Source organism: Paracoccidioides lutzii, assembly GCF_000150705.2.
Source record: "Paracoccidioides lutzii Pb01 unplaced genomic scaffold supercont2.12, whole genome shotgun sequence".
Taxonomy (NCBI): domain Eukaryota; kingdom Fungi; phylum Ascomycota; class Eurotiomycetes; order Onygenales; family Ajellomycetaceae; genus Paracoccidioides; species Paracoccidioides lutzii.
This window is the reverse complement of record NW_015440958.1, coordinates 510,384-528,929: the sequence shown is the minus strand read 5'-3', so window position 1 is coordinate 528,929 and position 18,546 is coordinate 510,384. Positions and strand designations below refer to the sequence as shown.

The window sequence follows — 18,546 nt, the reverse complement described above, 5'->3', positions numbered from 1 at the left end:
CTGTTCTTTGATAAATAATATTCCTGTGAGAATCATGCCATATGAGTGCCGTTGTTCGGTGAGGTTTCAAACCAGCCAGAGGGGGGTGGCCGCGCACTCCTAGGTTCCTCGGGGGGAGCCATGCGCACATCATTATTTTCTTTTCTTTTTTTTTTCCGGACGTTTTTTTTCAACCAGGGGTTTAGAAGGTTTTTAATTGGGTTGAAAAGACCCCTCACCCCCCTGGGGGGGGGGGGGGGGGGGGGGGGGGACGGAAGGGGTATAAAAGTACAAAACTAATCCATTAGACGTGAGGGCCCACTGGTCCTCTGCCCAGTGCCATCGCATGTTTTGCTATACCGTACACATGGAATCATTTCATCTGAAATCGGTTGATTGGAAAAAGGGGTCTGAATGATTGCGTCCTGTGTATGTGGCGGAAACAACAATGCAATGTGTGTTGTGGCGGGAGTTGATTTTGCTTTGAAAGAGAGGTGAGGAGAAGTTGCTTGCTTTTCGATTAAATATACATTGTTGTCCTATATATATATATCATTTGCGCCTCATGGAATATGTGAAGTGGTTAAGAGCGTTGCCATGGAGTGCGATTTCTAACTTGTTAGAAAACCCTGATTTTTTTTTTTTTTTTTTTTTTTTTCTTCTTCCCCATTTTTTTTTCTTTTCTTCTTCCTCACTGAAGTAAGGATTCAGTTTCAAAAGAACCGATTTCGTATGTGGATGCAATGTCTTGGAAACACTGTACTCCGTGAAGCAGGGCAAATCTTTCCCCCCGCACTGATCTAAGAGTGATCCACCTCCCCGTAACTCTGAATTATCCTTCACTTGTTGGTTGCAACACGTATATGGATTTGTTGATTGAAGGAGAAGGATTCTACTGTTTATTGATGAACGAATCAGAGTATGCTTTAAAATTCTTCTTAGATTTGATTTTCTTGTAGTTATGTTCCTTTTCATCTTCAATAGCATTGACTCCTATGAAGTCACAATATCAACATCCCAAAAGGTCCCCAGGCGGCCCCGGCCTTTATTTTTAGCCTTCCAGAAAAGTACTAGAACACCATCAGCGAGCCACAGAGTGTTACTGTAGCGGATGAAACGGTGGCGTCCTTGCTGATTGGGTTACGGATCTCACTGCATGCCGGGAGATTCTGCCAGGACGGACACAGATTGTAACAGGGCACTTAGTTACTAAACAGCCAGGGGCAAAAGATAGCTTCCAACTCGTTAAGTTTCTGAAACTTGGACGACAGAGACGATTATGTGGGATGATTATGCAAGGGCAAGCCGTAAGTAAAGGTACAAGGATGGAGCGTGTATATCGTGGGAACTGCGGATGATTCATGCGGTCATCTTGGGGTGGCGGGAGTACAGGTACAGAGACGAACAACAAACCTTCCAAGAAAGAAGCCGCCCGCCCGCCCGCCCGCCTGGCCTGGGCCTGCCTGCCCTCTCTGCCTCTGCGCGTGCTTTGTTATTAATATCGCCTGGTGTCTTTTGTTGTTGCTCTGTGCTCTTTGTAGATCCAACGACTCCCGCTTCTCAAAACACTCAACGTCCCCCCATCCGAAAGAGTGCAAGAGTGCAAGCGGGTCCAGCCTATCTCAGTTCTATCACTTCGCTGCTGCCGATTGATCCTCAAAACCAGAGACATAGTTATCTGTAAATATCTGTTCGCTGGACAACCGGTTCATATTACCCCCATAACAACAACAATACAACTAACTACCACCATGATCCCTGCTTTGATGAAGCCCCACGCCGCAAAATAAAAGTGCCAGACGCGACAAAAACACTCCCAATATCCGATATTATTTTCTTCTTACATCTCTCACAGTCTCTCTCTCTCTCTCTCTTCCCCCACATCTGCCACTTACCATCTACCTGTCATCTTTCATATCCTCCATCTGGCTCGTCCATCTGCCCTCCTCCATCCTGTCATGTCGCTCAAACAAGTCTACGAGCGGTTTCTAGCTGAACCCACTGCAGCATCTCTCTCTGCAGACGCTGCTCTGAACTATATCACAACAACCACCGCCTTCTCGACCCCAGAACCCATCATCAAGCATCTACAGACCCAGTCCCGCGCCCTGAAGAAGAAGTCAGAGAAGATCGTCAATGTCGTCGAGGGTCCCCGCTCTATATGTCTGGACGTTGAGACGTCCCTGGAGTTTCTAACTGGGGGGGGTGCCTATCTGCCGTCATTGGATGACAATTTCCTTGTTGATCGCGTGGTTACGCTACCGATAGTGAGTTAACCATCTTTTACCCTCCATGCTCCAACTGTTGCGTATTTTTGACACCATTTATTTTATATTTTCATTTCCCATTAAAAAGAAGGGGAAAGGGCTATACCTTATTCTGACGATAGTTTATAAATCTGCCCTAGATTCATATCATCCACTTCGATAACACCGATAGAATCACTCAAATTAGATTGTACTGGGACCAAGGATCGCTTCTCAAGCAGATTGATGTGATTGGCTCCTCCAGTCGCAATTGGCCAATACGCGATTCCGCTGAACAGTTGCGTCTGATCAACTCCTCCGTCTCCGCTGCGGGGAACAGTCCCTCATCAATCTCGTCGTCAGCCTCCCAGGGTGGCAGGCCGTCCACTGCTGCGTCAAATAATGCATCGATCGCATCAATTACCTCCCCAAGCAAGCGGTTTACAAAGGATCCGCACGCATCACTGTCGCTCTTCGAGTCCCATTCAGACACATCCGAAGATAGACCTGTATCAGTGTCTTCTCGCGGGTCTGCCAAACCTGCTCCTCGTGATTACGGTGATTTATTCGTCGGTGATGACGCAGATTTCACACCTACAAAACCACCCCAGCTATCTAGGAAGGATGGCGCTGCTATTGCTCCTAAGTCAGGTGCTGATGCCAACTATCAGGCGTCGCGTTTGTTTGCGGATGAAGATGGGCAACAGGGAGAGCAGGACAACAATTCCAATACCAACAACAACAACAACAACAACAACAACAATAGCCGGACGCCATCAGTGAAAACTAACTCGAAGAAATTCAACCACTTCGAATTCGGAGAGACACCACACCCTGGATCGACAGTGAAGTCGAAAGCACCCAACCATTTCGAATTCGGCGTCGCAGAGCCACCCATCAGCACCAAGCCGCAGAAACAAGAGAAGAACCACTTCGAATTCGGCGAGGCAGATCCAGACAGCGTACATAATAACATCCCCATCCGCCCGCGCTCAAACAAACATAATTCCCAATGGGACTTCGAGGACTTTGTTACTCCCGTGAAACCCAAGCAGAAAGTCCAGAGCCAGAACGTGCGCCACTTCGGATGGAGTGATAATGAGGCTGATGGGGATACAAATGTGGCCGTGAGGCCGTTTAAGCCACCACAGCCGCGCCGGGATGCGGAGACGCATTTTGAGCTGCGCGATGAGGGGACGCCCGCTGCGCCGGGCCAGAAGAGGGTGGATATCCCCACGAAAGGACCAGGGGTGGCGCATAATAAAGGGTTGGGGCTTTACGAGAATAATCTGTATGATGACTCTGGTACGCCCGTTAGTGGGGAGAGACAGCGGCATCGGCAGGAATATAAGATGCCTACGAAGGGACCTGGGGTGGCGCATAATAAGGGGCTGGGACTTTATGAAAATAATTTGTACGATGAGTTTGGAACGCCTATTAAAGGGGATGGGGAGAAGGCTGGAGTTGTCAAGACGAAGGCGCCGTTGGGGGTTATCCCGAATGGGGGTGGGGTGAATCGGAGGAAGGACTTTGATAGTCATTGGGTTATGAGGGATGATGAAGCGGAGGGGGATGGGGATGGGGATGCGAGGCCGGGCGTTGGTGAGGATGGGAGGAGGACAGATGAGAATCGGGGTAATGGGGCTGGGGGCATTGATCGGAAGAAGGCTGGGAGGATGATGGAGGCTAGTTGGAATTCGTTTGAGGAGCAGGAGGGGGAGGGGGAGGCTGAGAAGCGGCGGATGCAGGAGCAGAAGAGGGTTGGTCGGGTTCAGAGCCAAAGCCAAAGACAGAATCAGAGGCATTGGGGGTTTGGGGATGAGGGGGATATGTGAAGGTGATTGTTGTAGTTTTTCTTTGATATAATATTTTCTCGTTGTTGTGTTTTGTATTGCTTCCGTTCAATTGTGTCCTTTTTATTTTAGTATTTCCCTCTTCTTTTTGTATGTTCTCCTACATTTTCTTCATTTCATCATCTTCTTCTTTGTTTTATAATTTCCGTTTTTTTTTTTTTCCCTTCTCCCCGTCTACTCACGGCCGTCTTTGCCCATTTTCACTCTTTCCCACACAGCCCCCTTTTTTTAGACCCCATTGCAAGCAACAATGGGTGTCATGAATACGTATCATGGATATCCTTAGGATGGACCAACAGGCTGCATGAATATGGATGGATATGTCTGTGGTTACGATATTCTACTTGTCCCTGTTTTTCTTGTGGAGTCGACATAACATACATACCTAATTAGGTCTTAGTTAACCTCATTTCTCCTCTTCTTATCTTCTTTTGCTGTGACAGGTCAACAATCCAGAAATGTGCTACGGGCACTCAGCAACCACGGAAAGTTCTTGTGTCGGTGCCGCAACAACCCAACCGCTACAAAGCGCATGGGCAAGTAGCAATCCATGGATTAATTCAATTTTCTCCCCTAGCCTTGAATCCAAAGAGAAAACGAAGAGAGAAGAAAAGAAAGAAACATGGCTGCCTGATGGACCCGAGAGAATGGTTAGTTTGTTAGTAGTTTAACTGCGAGTACGTAGTTACGCGGAGGATTTGATTTTTATTTTCTTCCCCACTCCCGGACTCCCCCCGGCTTAGGAGGCTCCGAGTCCCGACGTTGCATGTTGCTTTTCTTCAATCCTGGTCCGTTTCCTTGACGTTATCATCAGGTCCGGAGAATTTATTCGACAGCAGACTCACGCCCACTGGATTCCCGATTAATTGCGTTAACTAGTTAACTGGTTAGTTCGAATGAGTGACCCCAGGCCCAGGCAGCGATGTAATAATCCTGACGAGCTGGAAGGAAGTCCCACTCACTGTTTTAAGCGAGTCATATGCTTTCCACCATATACTCCAGAGCCGGCAAAGGAATTGAGCTGCTGCCTGTTGCTGAAATATCCTGGAGACAATTTTCCGTTATTCATCTCCGCGGGGTGTATATGCATGGCTGCAATGGTGCCAGCCGGGGGGAGCGTGGGTCCCATACACTAGGAATTTACTATGGGTATGAGTTTTACATGCCTTGGTACCCACCTACCGTAGTAGATGTGATGGAATCCATACCGTTTGATCGGCGCTGCGCTGAATGGCGTGAAGAATTCAAGAAGCCAAGGCTCTTAACTGGATGCCTTACCGAACTCTTCAACTAATTTAGGCCTGAGCACTCCTATCCGTGGGGGGTTCCACTGCTGAAACTTGAAAGGATATAATTATGTTTAACCTCTGCCGTTCTGCGAGAATACGCCTAGCACCTGGCATGCGGAGAGTTTTGGAATGCGGAGACCGCGGTTTCTTCTGGAGGTCCTAAACTTCACCGGCGTGTGTCTGGTAGCTTTGGGACGTGTGCGGATGGAAGTTTTAGTTTCAATTGAACCCTTCTGCGAGCTGCATTCCTATGTTTTGTTTTTCAGGGGTTGAAGAAACACATTCCCGCCCCCTCCCTTGGGTGGCTTTGATAATCAGCAACAGTGCTGAATGTGAACAGTGCTCTGCATGAAAAGAGTCTTGAGCCCAAATAAACGTACTCCGTACAGGGACCCAGGTGCAGTGGAATCAAGCCCACACTTCCCCCCATGGTTCCCCCCAACTGCCCACTCTCCAAGCTTCCAAGCGCTTTAATTTTAGCCATTCGCCAGGCTTTGCTGGTGGCCTCTGACGCCCACAGCCCTCTCTCTCCCGGGGGGCAGTCGTGCAACTGCCAACTGCGCTATGCTGCAGGCGGTCGACCGATCGTTTACCTGACGCTAATGAGGGCCTGAGACCGGCATCGGTTCCGTGGTCAATGCTAAATCGGGATCGAAAGCTAGTCTTGAAGAAAGAACTTATGGAGGCTGGCCCGCTCTGGTCATCAGGGCATATTACAACTGCCGTCTTCTTAACGTTCGCGGTTGAAAACGGCCTCCCTCCTACATCTTCCTGGACAGCTCCGGCGCGCACACCGGCACACACGCACACTCTTTTTCTCTCACACCCCGTCAGTCTCTGAATCTATTGCTGGATTCAACGTTGCTGCTGAGTTCTCTTCTGCCACAACTTGTGGTGCTTGTTGGGGGGCTTTAAAGGTGTGTCTATGTGGGAATGAGACGGAACTCTGCTTCCCAGATCAGTTGGCTAAACAAACTCGCCTCCTCCTTTACTCTCTACCCTTTGACATCTTTTTGATGACCGTAGCGGGATAACTTGCATCTTCTCCGAGATATATTTTGACTCAATCAAAAAGAAGCCCTGATTTGGGGGGAGGGAAGTCGTGTACCTGATCCGCATAAGGAGGACTGCCACTTGACGGCAAATCACGAATTGCTCCAAAAAAGCCAGGTGGCTATTTTCCTCTTTATCTGCAGCTCTCTAGGCTTGTCTCATTTGCCTTGCATTTGGCCCTGGCCTGGTTAGAGGACAAAAACGAGTGCACGCTGGGAGAAGCGTGGGTGTTTGAATGAGCTTGCCGACAGCAGCATTTTAATCGCTTGATATTAATTTTATTTGCTGGCCTACTGTAGGCTATGTTCTAATTTGTTTGAGCGTGGCTCTTTTGCCTACTAACGTACACCTACTGTTTGCAGTCACTATCTTGGTTAGAAATTCTTCGCCGGAACGAGTTGCAATTTTCGAGCTGGATCGAGTATAAACGATTCGAGCAATCGCCCTGAACCAACCCCCGAACGGTATATCCAACTGCCTACGTAAATGCAAAAATGTCCCCCACACCTCCATCCACGAAATTGTCCAGCAGCATTTATCCCCCCGGAGAATATCGGGTTGTCAGGAAAAGAAATCGCGTACCGGTCTCCTGCGCACCGTGTAGAAATCGGAAGTAAGCTTTGATTACTGAAGGGAATATATATCTTAAGATGGTCATTTGGTCATTTGTCTGATGACCGATTTCTTCCAGGCTGAAATGCAACCGCTCCGTCCCTTGCGAAAACTGCGTGAAGCGCAACGATGTTCCCTCCTGTACGTACGCGCAGCCGAAGAACCGGAAGAAGCCAGCCAGTATCCAGGGTTCACCCCCAACTATGGATGGTATGCAGGATCGCATCGACCGGCTCGAGAACCTTGTAATATCGTTGATGACCAATGGCACACAATCTGTGGGCACAGCTGCTGCACAAGCAATGGCCTCTGGGGGTAACGCCAGTTCGGCGTCCCGGCGAGATACCCATGAGCTGGACCTTGGAGATGAGATGGATGAAAAAGAAGATGAGAGCGATACAGATCAGGTTACCAAGTCATTTGGGATTATGAAGGTTGATGCCATGACGCAGAAGTCGTACTATGTCAGCGAGGGGCATTGGACGATGATCCTTGCCGATGTGAGTAGTTAATTACTCTCCGCTATCCACCCCATTGGCTTGATTTTAATTGAACGCATGATGGTTGTTAATCTTTATATTCTAGATCGCAGAAGTTAGGCAGTACTTTTTAGCGCATAAGAAGGTGTATGAGGAGCAAGTAGACAAATTGGAGAAAATGAAAGCAGAGAGTAACGAGCAGGATTTGTCCGGACTATCTTTACTTTTTGGGGCTATTAAACCTCCATCTGCGACTGAGATTTTGTCCAGTTTTCCCTCCAGATATACCGCCGATATGTTGATCACTCGTTACTTTCAATATTATAGCCTATTTACTAGTAGGTCCTTGCGTTTCTGGTTTTTAAACATTCTCGATATATATATGCTTACCTCCAATTTTAGATTGCATTCATTTTCCAAGTTTCCAGAAAGAGGTACAGTCCAGGTTTTTCCAATTCCTGACATATAAATTTTGCTGATGACGTTATTATGCAGTACGAGCGTCATTGGGAAGATCCGACCAAAACAAGCATTGTCTGGATCGGCATGGTCTTTGCTATGTTCCGTCTTGCGATGATATCATACCATGATGAATCGGACGAACCCCCAGAATTCCGAAGTAAATCTCTACGTATTGCTGCTTCATATCGGAATTCTATGGCCCAGTGCCTCATCCTTGCCGATTATACGAAACCGCATCGATACTTGATAGAAACGCTCATCCTCCATCTGCACGGCGATTACACGCAAGAGAAGGAATCAGAAGTATCTGTATGGGTACTGATTGGAGTGATTGTCCGTCTAGCAATGCAGATGGGTTATCACCGTGACTCAAAAATGTTTCCGAACATCTCTCCTTTCCAGGGCGAGATACGCGGGCGGCTATGGACTTTTATACGACAAGCGGATCTACTATTTTCTTTCCAGATCGGCCTCCCTTCTATGATTCGTGGGGCAGATTATGATATCGAGCTTCCGCGAAATTTATATGATGCCGACTTCGACCAAGATTCGGTCGAGATTCCTCCTGAACGGCCCCTGGATGAGCCAACGCCTGTCAGTTTTCTTATTGTCATGGCACGGCTTGTAGGTGCGTTTGGGCAGGTGTTGGAAAATACGCAGGAGATTACCCGAACTCCTTCGTATGAGGAGGTTATGGAACTCGATCATGCGCTTCGCGATGCTCGTGATATGGTTCCGGAACATATGGCTGTTCGACCGCTTGAGGGTAGCAATGATTCCATGTATGCTATCAAGTTGAAATTTTTGGTGAGTGTTATTCTCTACTCTCACATTTCTTTTCCTAATTTTAGGAAAGAACATGTCGGACTAAAATTACTTTCTCGTTCCCAGATCGCGAGCACCTATCACAAAGCCCAATGTGTTCTTCACCGAAGGTACATGCACCGTGGCCGAGAAAACTCACGGTATGCATACTCGCGACGCACCTGCATTGCCAGCGCATTGGAGCTGCTCCGCTATCAAAGACTACTCTACTCAGCAACGAAATTGGACGACCGCTTCCGAAACAGCAAAGGGTACGCCACCACTGGTAACACATATGGTTTTCTTATGGCTTCCTCAATCCTCTCTGTCGACGTATACCAAATGGTGCGAATCAACGCCTCCGATCCTAGCTCAAATGATATCTCTGCTCTAGACACGGAGGAATACCAGGAAACGCTTGCAATCCTCCAGCAGTCCATGGAAATTTGGAATGAAGGCAAAGACCACTCACTGGATGCGTTCAAAGCTACTGGTCTTATGGATATCCTGTTGAGCAACATATTCCGAGCGCAGAAGGAGCGGCGACAACAGCGGCGACAACAGTATGAGGAGGGACAAAATAAAAATGCTACGATCAAGGGAGGGTTGGCAGCGGTGGGAGTTCCAGTTGATCGACCGGACGAGAAGCAAAATGCGGCCATGACACAGGGCCTACTTAGCTGTGGAGTGAACGAGATGGAAGCCAGTCCATCGCAGTTTGCCGCTGATCCGATGATGAAGTATGAAACTGTTGGTGGAGTTGGTGTTATCAGTCAAGGGGGAATGATGGAGCCGCCACGGCTCCCGATGCTCGGCAATGGGATGGGGATGAATTTCGGCACGGGGATGTTTGGCCAGATGGCACCTATGCAGCCGTTTGATTTGGATTGGGTATGTTTTGTCATTTCATTTCTGATGTCCTTCCTTTCTTGTTTTAGGTTGTTCGTTACATCATGCACCCTCTTCCGAAACCCCCCCCCTTCCTCTGTCTTCCCCATCCAAGGAATACTTCCAAGCAGAGTTAGAAACGAAATCCAACATTAACTCTCAATACACTGTTGAAGCAAACATGGGATAGCTACGTTCAAGCCGCGGCGGCCGACCCGAATATGCAAAGCTGGCCAATATTTGATTTTCAGGCCTTCTCACCCGGCCCTATTCAACTATCACCACCAGCTTCGCAACAAGACCAACAACATCCACAACATACTCACCAGGAAATGCCAAGCAGCAAGAACGCATGCACGTCGCAGCAAAATATATATGATAGTGGCGGAGGTGTCGCAGCAAATCCAGCGCTGTTTATGGATAACTTGAACGCCGGCAGGAATGGTCTTAATAATCCCAACAATAACAGTGGGGTTATTGACACGATTAATGAGTGAAAAGGCACTTGCTTGGTGGGGCTATGGTTTGTCTGTATTTCCTCTTTCTTTCTCCTTTTATTTGATATTTGGGTGGTTAAATTGGGTTGGACTTTATTTACTTTGGGCATTTGGGTTGTATGTATATAGTGATGTGGCGTAATGGGCAGTACTTGCTGATTTACCGTGAGTATTTGAGAGTGTTTAAAACTGTATGTAGGTACACTTGACCATTATATATTTATCACGACGTCATGTCATATATGAACCTTTGGCGAGAGTGAGCGAAAAAAATTGCTATATATCCTTCAAACCAAATATGCCCTCCAGCTCATCTGCAAGTTTCCGAAATGCGATGTCCCGAAAGATATTGAGAATGATATTCCTTCCGGTCAACTGCTTTTCAGAATATTGGATGTCTGATGCTCTCGACTGAAATTAAAGCAAAACCTGTTGCTACCTGATTCAGGGGGTTGGCGGATGGGAAAATTTATCTACGATAACCAACACACGCATCTATTATTTTTTTTGTATGGAATAATACACGGAGCTTGAAACTTCTTATAAATCAGAATATATTAATGAAGAATCGAAAAAAAAAAAAAAAAAAAAAAAAAAAAAAAAAAAAAAAAGAGGATCAAATCGTATATCGTTGCTATGTATGATCTTGCTCCAAGTGTCTGGCCCAGCCAGTAAGTAGCAGGCATTATCCCCCATGCGAGAACGTGATGTCAGGACCATGCAGAACAGAAAGCTAACCATTCACCTGAATTTCTTCGTCTTTCTCCTCATCACTAGGAGGATGCTCATCAGCTACATTTTGATAACTAACTAGTTAACTATTTGCATTTTGCTTGGTAATCTCGTTTGGTTTCTTTGTTGTGAAGGAGGCTCTTTTTCCACGTGATGTTCAGGCTGGAAGTTAGCTAGTTAGTCAGCCCAGCTAACCCGATGTGGCCGATACTCACTAGTCCACTTCTTATCAACTTTTTTTTTTTTTTCGCTCAACCTTTTTCTCATCCTCTTTATTCGCATCTCTGACCACATCTCCTCGATCATTTCCCGCAATTGTCTTCATTGATTTTATTTCACCTTTCGTTAAACAATATACCTTTATATTGCTGTAATACTTTGGTTATTCCCAATTGAAAATGTTAGTCTCCCATATCAACTTTTTTTGGTGTCAGGCTTGAAAAACTAACAACGTCTCCCCGAGCAGGATTTCTCTCAGACACACTGCATTCCGCGCGATTTGCGCAGCGCCAGCTGCTCTCGCCGTGAAGCCAGGAACTCTAGCTGCCATTGCTCCTTCGTTGCTAAAATTGAGTGGTCAGGTTACCAACGTAGCTTTCCAGCAACGATGGAATTCCCAATATACTCCATCGATTGTTCGAAGGACCGGCCTGCAGGGGTTTCGAAATGACGTACCGATTTCGAGACCAGCCCCGGATGTCAGGCCCAATGAAACAATCTACATTGGCAACCTCTTCTTTGAAGTGACTGCAGATGACCTCAAACGCGATATGTCTAAATTCGGCAATATTCTCGCTGTTCGCATCGTATATGACAACCGTGGAATGAGCAGAGGGTAGTTTCCACCATTTTGATATTAATCAACCGTTCATTCCACATTTCCATATTGGCTTTCTATGTCCCCGTTTATACATATCGTAATCTAACGTTTCCTCGCTTGCTAGATTCGCATATGTTCAATTCGACTCAGTTGACGCTGCTGAAGCTGCAATTGCCGAGATGAACATGACCATCTACGAAGGACGTAGAGTGGTTGTTAACTACTCGTCGCGCGGCTCAGCAAATCCAACCCCAACACGCTCCAACGAGCCAACCAGAACTCTTTTCATTGGAAACCTGTCCTTCGAAATGACCGACCGTGAATTGAACGAACTTTTTAAGGATATTAAGAATGTTACGGACGTCCGCGTGTCCGTCGACAGGAGAACTGGCCAACCTCGTGGATTTGCCCACGCTGACTTCTTGGATGTTGAGAGCGCCCAAGCTGCGTTTGAAATTCTCAAGGACAAAGCTCCTTATGGCCGTCCTCTCCGACTCGACTACAGCCTCAGTGCCAGGGATAGCACCATGGACCGATTGAGGACTGCTCCATCCGGGAGCAACGAGACCTTTTGAGTCCCAGGATACTTGCCAAGAAACCGCCAACTGAAAATATTGCTCCAAAAACCGAAAAAGGAAGGGATCTCCGGATGGGCAAGTATAAGCTGAGAATGGGCCTGCACAGTCTGATGTTATATTTTATGTGCTGTGGGCGTTCTATTTGTTCTATCGATTCTTATACGGGGTTTGTTCGAGGAGCGGGAGGGAGCTGGGTTGGTCCTTTAGTGTTCCTTAGTTTTCCTCTCTCTTCCATCTGGACATCTTGATTTCTTTTATTTGTGAATTGATATATCTCGTCTTGTAGTTGTCTTTTGCCCAATTTTGTTCCTCCCCACTTTTCCACTATTTGTTTTATTATGCGACCATTTTTTTCTCTAGCAAAAACTGTACACTTTACTGCTTCGGACAATTTGTTTCTCCCATCCTATGTGGTAACAAAAATAACAAAAAAATTTTTTTTTTTTTTTTTTCTTTATCTCACTTTTCTAGCCACAGTTTTTTTGTGTTTGTTAGAATAATGCGGAATTAGGAATTTAGCTACCATCTCCCCTTTTGGCATATCAATCAATCACTACAGCAATGTTATATTTAGTATCTCTTTAATCTTGGGTTGACTTCAAAAGGTTTGTCTTGTGCGGAGCAAAAAGGGAAATTTTGACACACCACGTGAAAGATCAGCCTCTTACTAATAATAATGCATTTAAAGACGGTATTTTAGGATAGTTACGGTACGGTAAAATACAATAAATGTAAGTTACAGCTTGACGGCCAATGCCCCAAGGTTTCAATTTTCGGCGGCTCTGCTCAGTTCTGCCGATGATGCCGAGTGATAGATTACCGGTAATCTGGTATTTCTCGATACACCCGAGGATGTTGGCAGAAAACGACCCCCAACTGTCCAAAGTCGCCTTTCTGTCACTGACAACTCCAGCAGCAACAGCATATTATGTGTGCACTTTGTGTTCATTATCTTCTTTCATCTGCATCTATAATTTCTAATGAGAATCGAGTTTCCCTATAGTTCTTGTGTATGTTGCTTTGCCTAGTTAGAGCTACCGCGATCCAATAAGCCTATTATCGGTCTCAATACTCCGAAACCCCTTCGCATACAACTGCGTCCGCCACATCCCGGCTCTCTGCCTTGTGCACATCTTCAATATGTCATTTCTCGGCGGGCCAGAATGCTCAACAGCGGGGAATCCCCTGACTCAGTTTACGAAGCATGTTCAGGATGATAAGTCGCTGCAACGGGACAGACTCGTTGGTCGGGGTCCCGGCGGTCTCCAGGAAGGGATGCGATCAAGGAGTATGATGGGAGGTCAGGATAAGGTACGGAAAGCCTCTCCAATTCCAGTATACTAGATATAAGGTAAGGAAGTAGCTGTATACTGATTTGACATTTTTAAAATATCGTCCGTAGATGATGGATGAGTTTCTCCAACAAGGAGACCAGATGCCGCAAGGTCCCGCACAACCCTTTGCTATGGAGCAAATGAGACGTGAACTAGAAAATTTCCAAACAGCACCGCAGAGAACCGGCTCGCCTGGCTGGGCTGCAGAGTTCGATCCTGGTGAACAGGCAAGAATGGAAGCCGCTTTTAAGCCCGGTATGGCTAGACATTTCCCAGGACCCGAGTTTTCTTCTGCGGATTTTGTTCGCTTTCAACAACAAAACCGGAACGGCATGCAGGTTACGTCTGGTCCCGCTACTTCACATACACCGATGATGAGCGCATACCAACCACAGATGATGGGATTTGGCGGGATGAACTCGGGATACGTGGGTATGATGGGTCCGTCATATTCTATGGGAATGCAGCATCATCATCATCCACCACAGCAATCCACGCAAGACGATAAGGGGAAAGGGAGGATGATAGAGTTGGACGACCAAAACTGGGAGGCCCAGTTTGCGGAGATAGCCGCATCGGGACAGAAGGATGATGATGCAGAGGCAAATGCCGCGATTGAGGCAGAGTTGAATGAGGTCGATAGGTCAGTCCACACCGAGACTGATGAATTTCGACGCTTTGAGCGTATATGGAAAGGCATACAGGCTGAGACTGCAGCTCGTAGGCAAATGGCTGATGAGGACCTAAATTTTGATCCCATGCATTTGGGTGAATTCGGCGAATGGGATCACTTTGATGGCGATCTTAACGTGCGCATCCGCGACCCTCTGATGGGAGATTATCTCTTTGAAGAGGAGAACCCCTTTAAATCTGCCAATAATCCGTTCGAAGAAGGTATTCGCATTATGAAAGATGGTGGTAATCTCTCCCTCGCCGCCCTTGCATTCGAAGCTGCAGTGCAGAAAGATCCCAATCATATCAAAGCATGGACCATGCTTGGCTCTGCCCAGGCGCAGAATGAAAAGGAAAGTCCCGCTATCCGCGCATTAGAACAAGCCTTGAAACTTGATCCAAATAACCTAGATGCCCTTATGGGCCTTGCTGTCTCATATACGAACGAAGGCTACGACTCGACCGCCTACCGCACCCTCGAACGGTGGCTGTCGGTCAAGTATCCTCAACTCGTCGACCCAAATTCACTCTCGGCAGACACCGACCTCAGCTTTACAGATCGACACATTCTACACGAAAGAGTAACCGATCTCTTCATCCAGGCTGCACAGCTCTCTCCTCAGGGTGAGCACATGGACCCAGATGTTCAAGTTGGCCTAGGCGTCCTTTTCTACGGCGCGGAAGAATACCATAAAGCTGTCGACTGCTTCAGCGCTGCCCTTGCATCGACCGAATCCGGCAGCTCAAACCAGTCGGATCAGGTGCATCTTCTTTGGAACCGTCTCGGGGCCACCCTTGCCAACTCGGGCCGGTCCGAAGAGGCTATTGAAGCTTACGAGAAAGCTCTCACCATTAACCCCAACTTTGTTCGTGCTAGATACAATCTGGGCGTATCGTGTATTAATATCGGTTGCTTCCCAGAGGCTGTACAGCATCTGCTGGGTGCTCTGTCGATGCACAAAGTTGTGGAGGAAGAAGGACGAGAACGGGCCAGAGATATTGTTGGTGATTCTATTGGCGATGCGCAGTTGGAGCATATGATTCATATTTCACAGAATCAGAGCACGAATTTGTATGATACCCTGCGACGGGTGTTTAGCCAGATGGGACGGCGGGATCTCAGTGATCTGGTGGTTAGTGGGATGGATGTTTCGGTTTTCAGATCGGAGTTCGAGTTTTAGAAATGGTGTCTCAGTGGTAGAGGAAATGGGAAGGTCTGTAAATTGGCTTGGAAATTTGAAGGGAGGGATCAGCTGAATTGGATTTTTTTTTTTTTTTTTTTTTTTTTTTGAAATGAGATAGGAGAGTCTGCAGGATTTAAGAGATTTATGCGCCTCTTATGTGCAGAGGAGGTTTATCTTAATGGCTTGCTGCTTTTCTTTGTATCTTCGGTGGCCAACCTTTTGTTTCGATTTGATAGAGGATTCCTCGGCGGGGCTCCATGTCTTTTCTTCTTTACTCCACTCATATCCTGCATCCTTCCCAAATGCAATATAAACCGACAATGTTCTGAACCGCTTTTACGCATCCAACTGTTGTTGTACACTGTTGTATCCATTGATTATAGAGAGAGATCACTAAAATTTCGTCTAAATTTTAGCAAAGTAGATTAATGGGTTTATAACCTTTACAATCTCTTTGGGGACATCTATCAGGCCGAATATGTTTTGATTTATTTAACTTATTATTGGCTTTTCTCATGGAGATATAAGAGCGAAAGTATTGGACAAGGGAAAAGGGCCTGCCCGCTTATTCAGCTGCGGGCATTTAATGAACCTCGGAGCTCCCCCAACTCTTGCGTCACAGAGATTCCATCCCAACATAACATTAACCTTCATCTCCGCCGCGGGGTAAGGAACCCAACCCTTCTATCCTTTACGATTGCTGGCCCTCTGTAATGCTCTTAAAAAACAGACACTGAGGCAACAACTCAAAACAGGCTCCCCCGAATTTCATCCAGTCGCACTGAGCGCCTTTAATTCACCAGCCACCCGTGAATCTGCGCGCCTTACATTGAATCACCCGCTTCCCTAGATAAAAAGGGTTTACCGTATTCGAGGGAGGTGCATACGCGCGAGAAAGAGTGAACTTGCCATGCCCCCTTTAACCGGGGCCCAAATCGTGGCCCGCTCCCTCTACGATTTGGGAGTCAGCGTCATTTTTGGAATTGTCGGCATCCCCGTCGTAGAAATCGCAGAGGAAGCTATTAATCTGGGGATTCGGTTTATCGCATTTAGAAACGAGCAAGCCTGTAGCTATGCGGCAAGCGTGTTTGGATACATGTCAGGCAAACCGGGTGTTTGTTTGGTTGTGGGTGGACCGGGGGTTTTACATGCAATGGCTGGGGTGAGTAGTTCTCTACTTTTTGCATCTATTCTGCTATTTTGAAGATCTGTTGGAGAAATTCAACTGTTAAAAGAGAGATGTTGAAATCGTTTGGGAACATGAATTTAGATTGGAAATTCCACCGTGAACACATTCCCATTACTTGTCCTCGCCGGTTCGACAGAAACGCACATGGTGACAAAGGGTGGATTCCAAGAGATGGACGCCATCACCCTCCTTACTCCTCACACAAAGCTCGCCATACGGCCCTTTTCACCGGAATCAGTGACTAATGCGATTCGAAATGCATATAGAACATGCTGGTATGGAAGACCGGGGACGACCTTCATCGACCTGCCCGCGGACTTGATTCAAGGCAAAGCCCCAGAGGGATTCTCGCTACCACCGCGAGAGCGTATCGTTGTCCCATCTCCACCTAAGCCCAGCGGCGATCCAGTGGTTATATCGAAAGTGGCACGACTACTAAAGTCCGCACGCGCCCCGCTTGTCGTCGTTGGGAAAGGTTCCGCGTATGCGCGAGCAGAATCATCCATCCTTGAATTCGTGGAGAAAACTGGGATTCCTTTCCTACCAACTCCTATGGGCAAGGGTGTGATACCAGACTCTCACCCTCTCAACACATCAAGTGCACGAAGCGCGGCCCTGAAAAATGCAGACGTCGTTATCCTACTTGGGGCTCGCCTCAATTGGATTCTCCACTTTGGCGAAACGCCCCGCTGGTCACGCTCCGTTAAGTTTATTCAAGTAGATATCAACGTGGAGGAGATTGGGAATAATGCGGGAGATGCGGAGCTGGGAATAGTGGGCGATATAAGCTTGGTGATCCAGCAACTTCTTTCCTCCCTATCGAATTGGAAGTACAAGCCTTCCTCCCCCACGTCTCCAAACTCATACCCGTCCATCCTCGCTGCCTCAGCCTCAAAGAACGAAAATGCCTCACAAGAAAAGGCACTCCTACCCACCAAACCCAACGGTTTCTTGACTTATCAGCGTACCTATCATATTATAAAAACTGTTCTAAATACCCTCTCGCCGCCGGAACAAGGCAACATAGTCTACGTCTCTGAGGGCGCTAATACAATGGATATCTCCCGCTCCTCATTCCCGGTTGAACAACCACGGCAACGTCTTGATGCGGGGACATACGCTACCATGGGTGTCGGATTGGGCTACATCGTCGCAGCGCATGCTGCTTACAACCTACCGTCATCGCCAGGAGAGAAAATCCCCCAAAAGCAGAAGAAGATCGTGGCGATGGAAGGGGATAGCGCATTCGGATTTAGTGCGATGGAAGTTGAAACGCTGGCGCGTCATCGTATTCCGGCGCTGATCTTCGTCATGAATAATTCGGGCATTTACCATGGTGATACGCAGACGAAGGACGAGTGGAAGACTCTACAGGATGAGACACTTACATCTACGAATGTGGCGAAGGGCGGTTTGCGATCGACGAGTCTGCTGTATGAGACCCGCTATGAGCATCTGGCGGCGATGTGTGGGGGGCGGGGATACTTTGTGCGGACGGAGGAGGAGCTGGAGAAGGCGACGAGGGAAGGGTTTTTGGAGGATGAGAGGGTGACTATTGTCAATGTGATTGTGGAGCCGGGGATTGGGCAGTCGATACAGTTTGGGTGGCAGGCGGCTAAGGAGAAGGGGACGGAGGCGAAATTGTGAGGGGCGAAAGTGGCTATGCGTGTGTTGTTTTTTGGTTTTGTTGGATGGATGCATTTTGTGTATATCATTACTGAACTTTACTACTGATATCGGGAATATATACTGCGTAATAGTAATTAGGCGATGTAAATGTATGACTTCTTCTACTTTGGAAGTTGGGAAAAGGGGATGATGTCACATGATCGATTTATGCTTAAATATACTTTAAACCCAAACAGGTTAGTGTGT

At 47.3% G+C, this 18,546-nt stretch overlaps 4 protein-coding genes across 4 annotated transcripts; all 4 read left to right on the top strand.

The window, feature by feature from the left end:
- Window positions 1-1,937: 1,937 nt before the first annotated feature.
- PAAG_04817 (hypothetical protein) lies at window positions 1,938-4,060 on the top strand (the record flags this gene model as incomplete). Its single annotated transcript, XM_002793242.1, has 2 exons — window positions 1,938-2,246; window positions 2,387-4,060. 2 exons carry the CDS (start codon window positions 1,938-1,940, stop codon window positions 4,058-4,060), a joined length of 1,983 nt encoding a protein of 660 aa, XP_002793288.1.
- A 2,854-nt stretch (window positions 4,061-6,914) lies between these two features.
- PAAG_04815 (hypothetical protein) lies at window positions 6,915-10,162 on the top strand (the record flags this gene model as incomplete). Its single annotated transcript, XM_002793240.1, has 7 exons — window positions 6,915-7,033; window positions 7,112-7,532; window positions 7,618-7,849; window positions 7,914-7,945; window positions 8,007-8,780; window positions 8,865-9,668; window positions 9,842-10,162. 7 exons carry the CDS (start codon window positions 6,915-6,917, stop codon window positions 10,160-10,162), a joined length of 2,703 nt encoding a protein of 900 aa, XP_002793286.1.
- A 636-nt stretch (window positions 10,163-10,798) lies between these two features.
- Window positions 10,799-12,289, top strand: PAAG_04814 (nucleic acid-binding protein; the record flags this gene model as incomplete). The annotated part of the gene is made up of 3 exons (XM_015845384.1): window positions 10,799-10,833; window positions 11,373-11,729; window positions 11,839-12,289. 3 exons carry the CDS (start codon window positions 10,799-10,801, stop codon window positions 12,287-12,289), a joined length of 843 nt encoding a protein of 280 aa, XP_015699610.1.
- A 1,143-nt stretch (window positions 12,290-13,432) lies between these two features.
- On the top strand, window positions 13,433-18,318 carry PAAG_11932 (hypothetical protein; the record flags this gene model as incomplete). The annotated part of the gene is made up of 5 exons (XM_015847496.1): window positions 13,433-13,603; window positions 13,695-15,435; window positions 16,030-16,148; window positions 16,381-16,644; window positions 16,753-18,318. 5 exons carry the CDS (start codon window positions 13,433-13,435, stop codon window positions 18,316-18,318), a joined length of 3,861 nt encoding a protein of 1,286 aa, XP_015702886.1.
- Window positions 18,319-18,546: the final 228 nt, after the last annotated feature.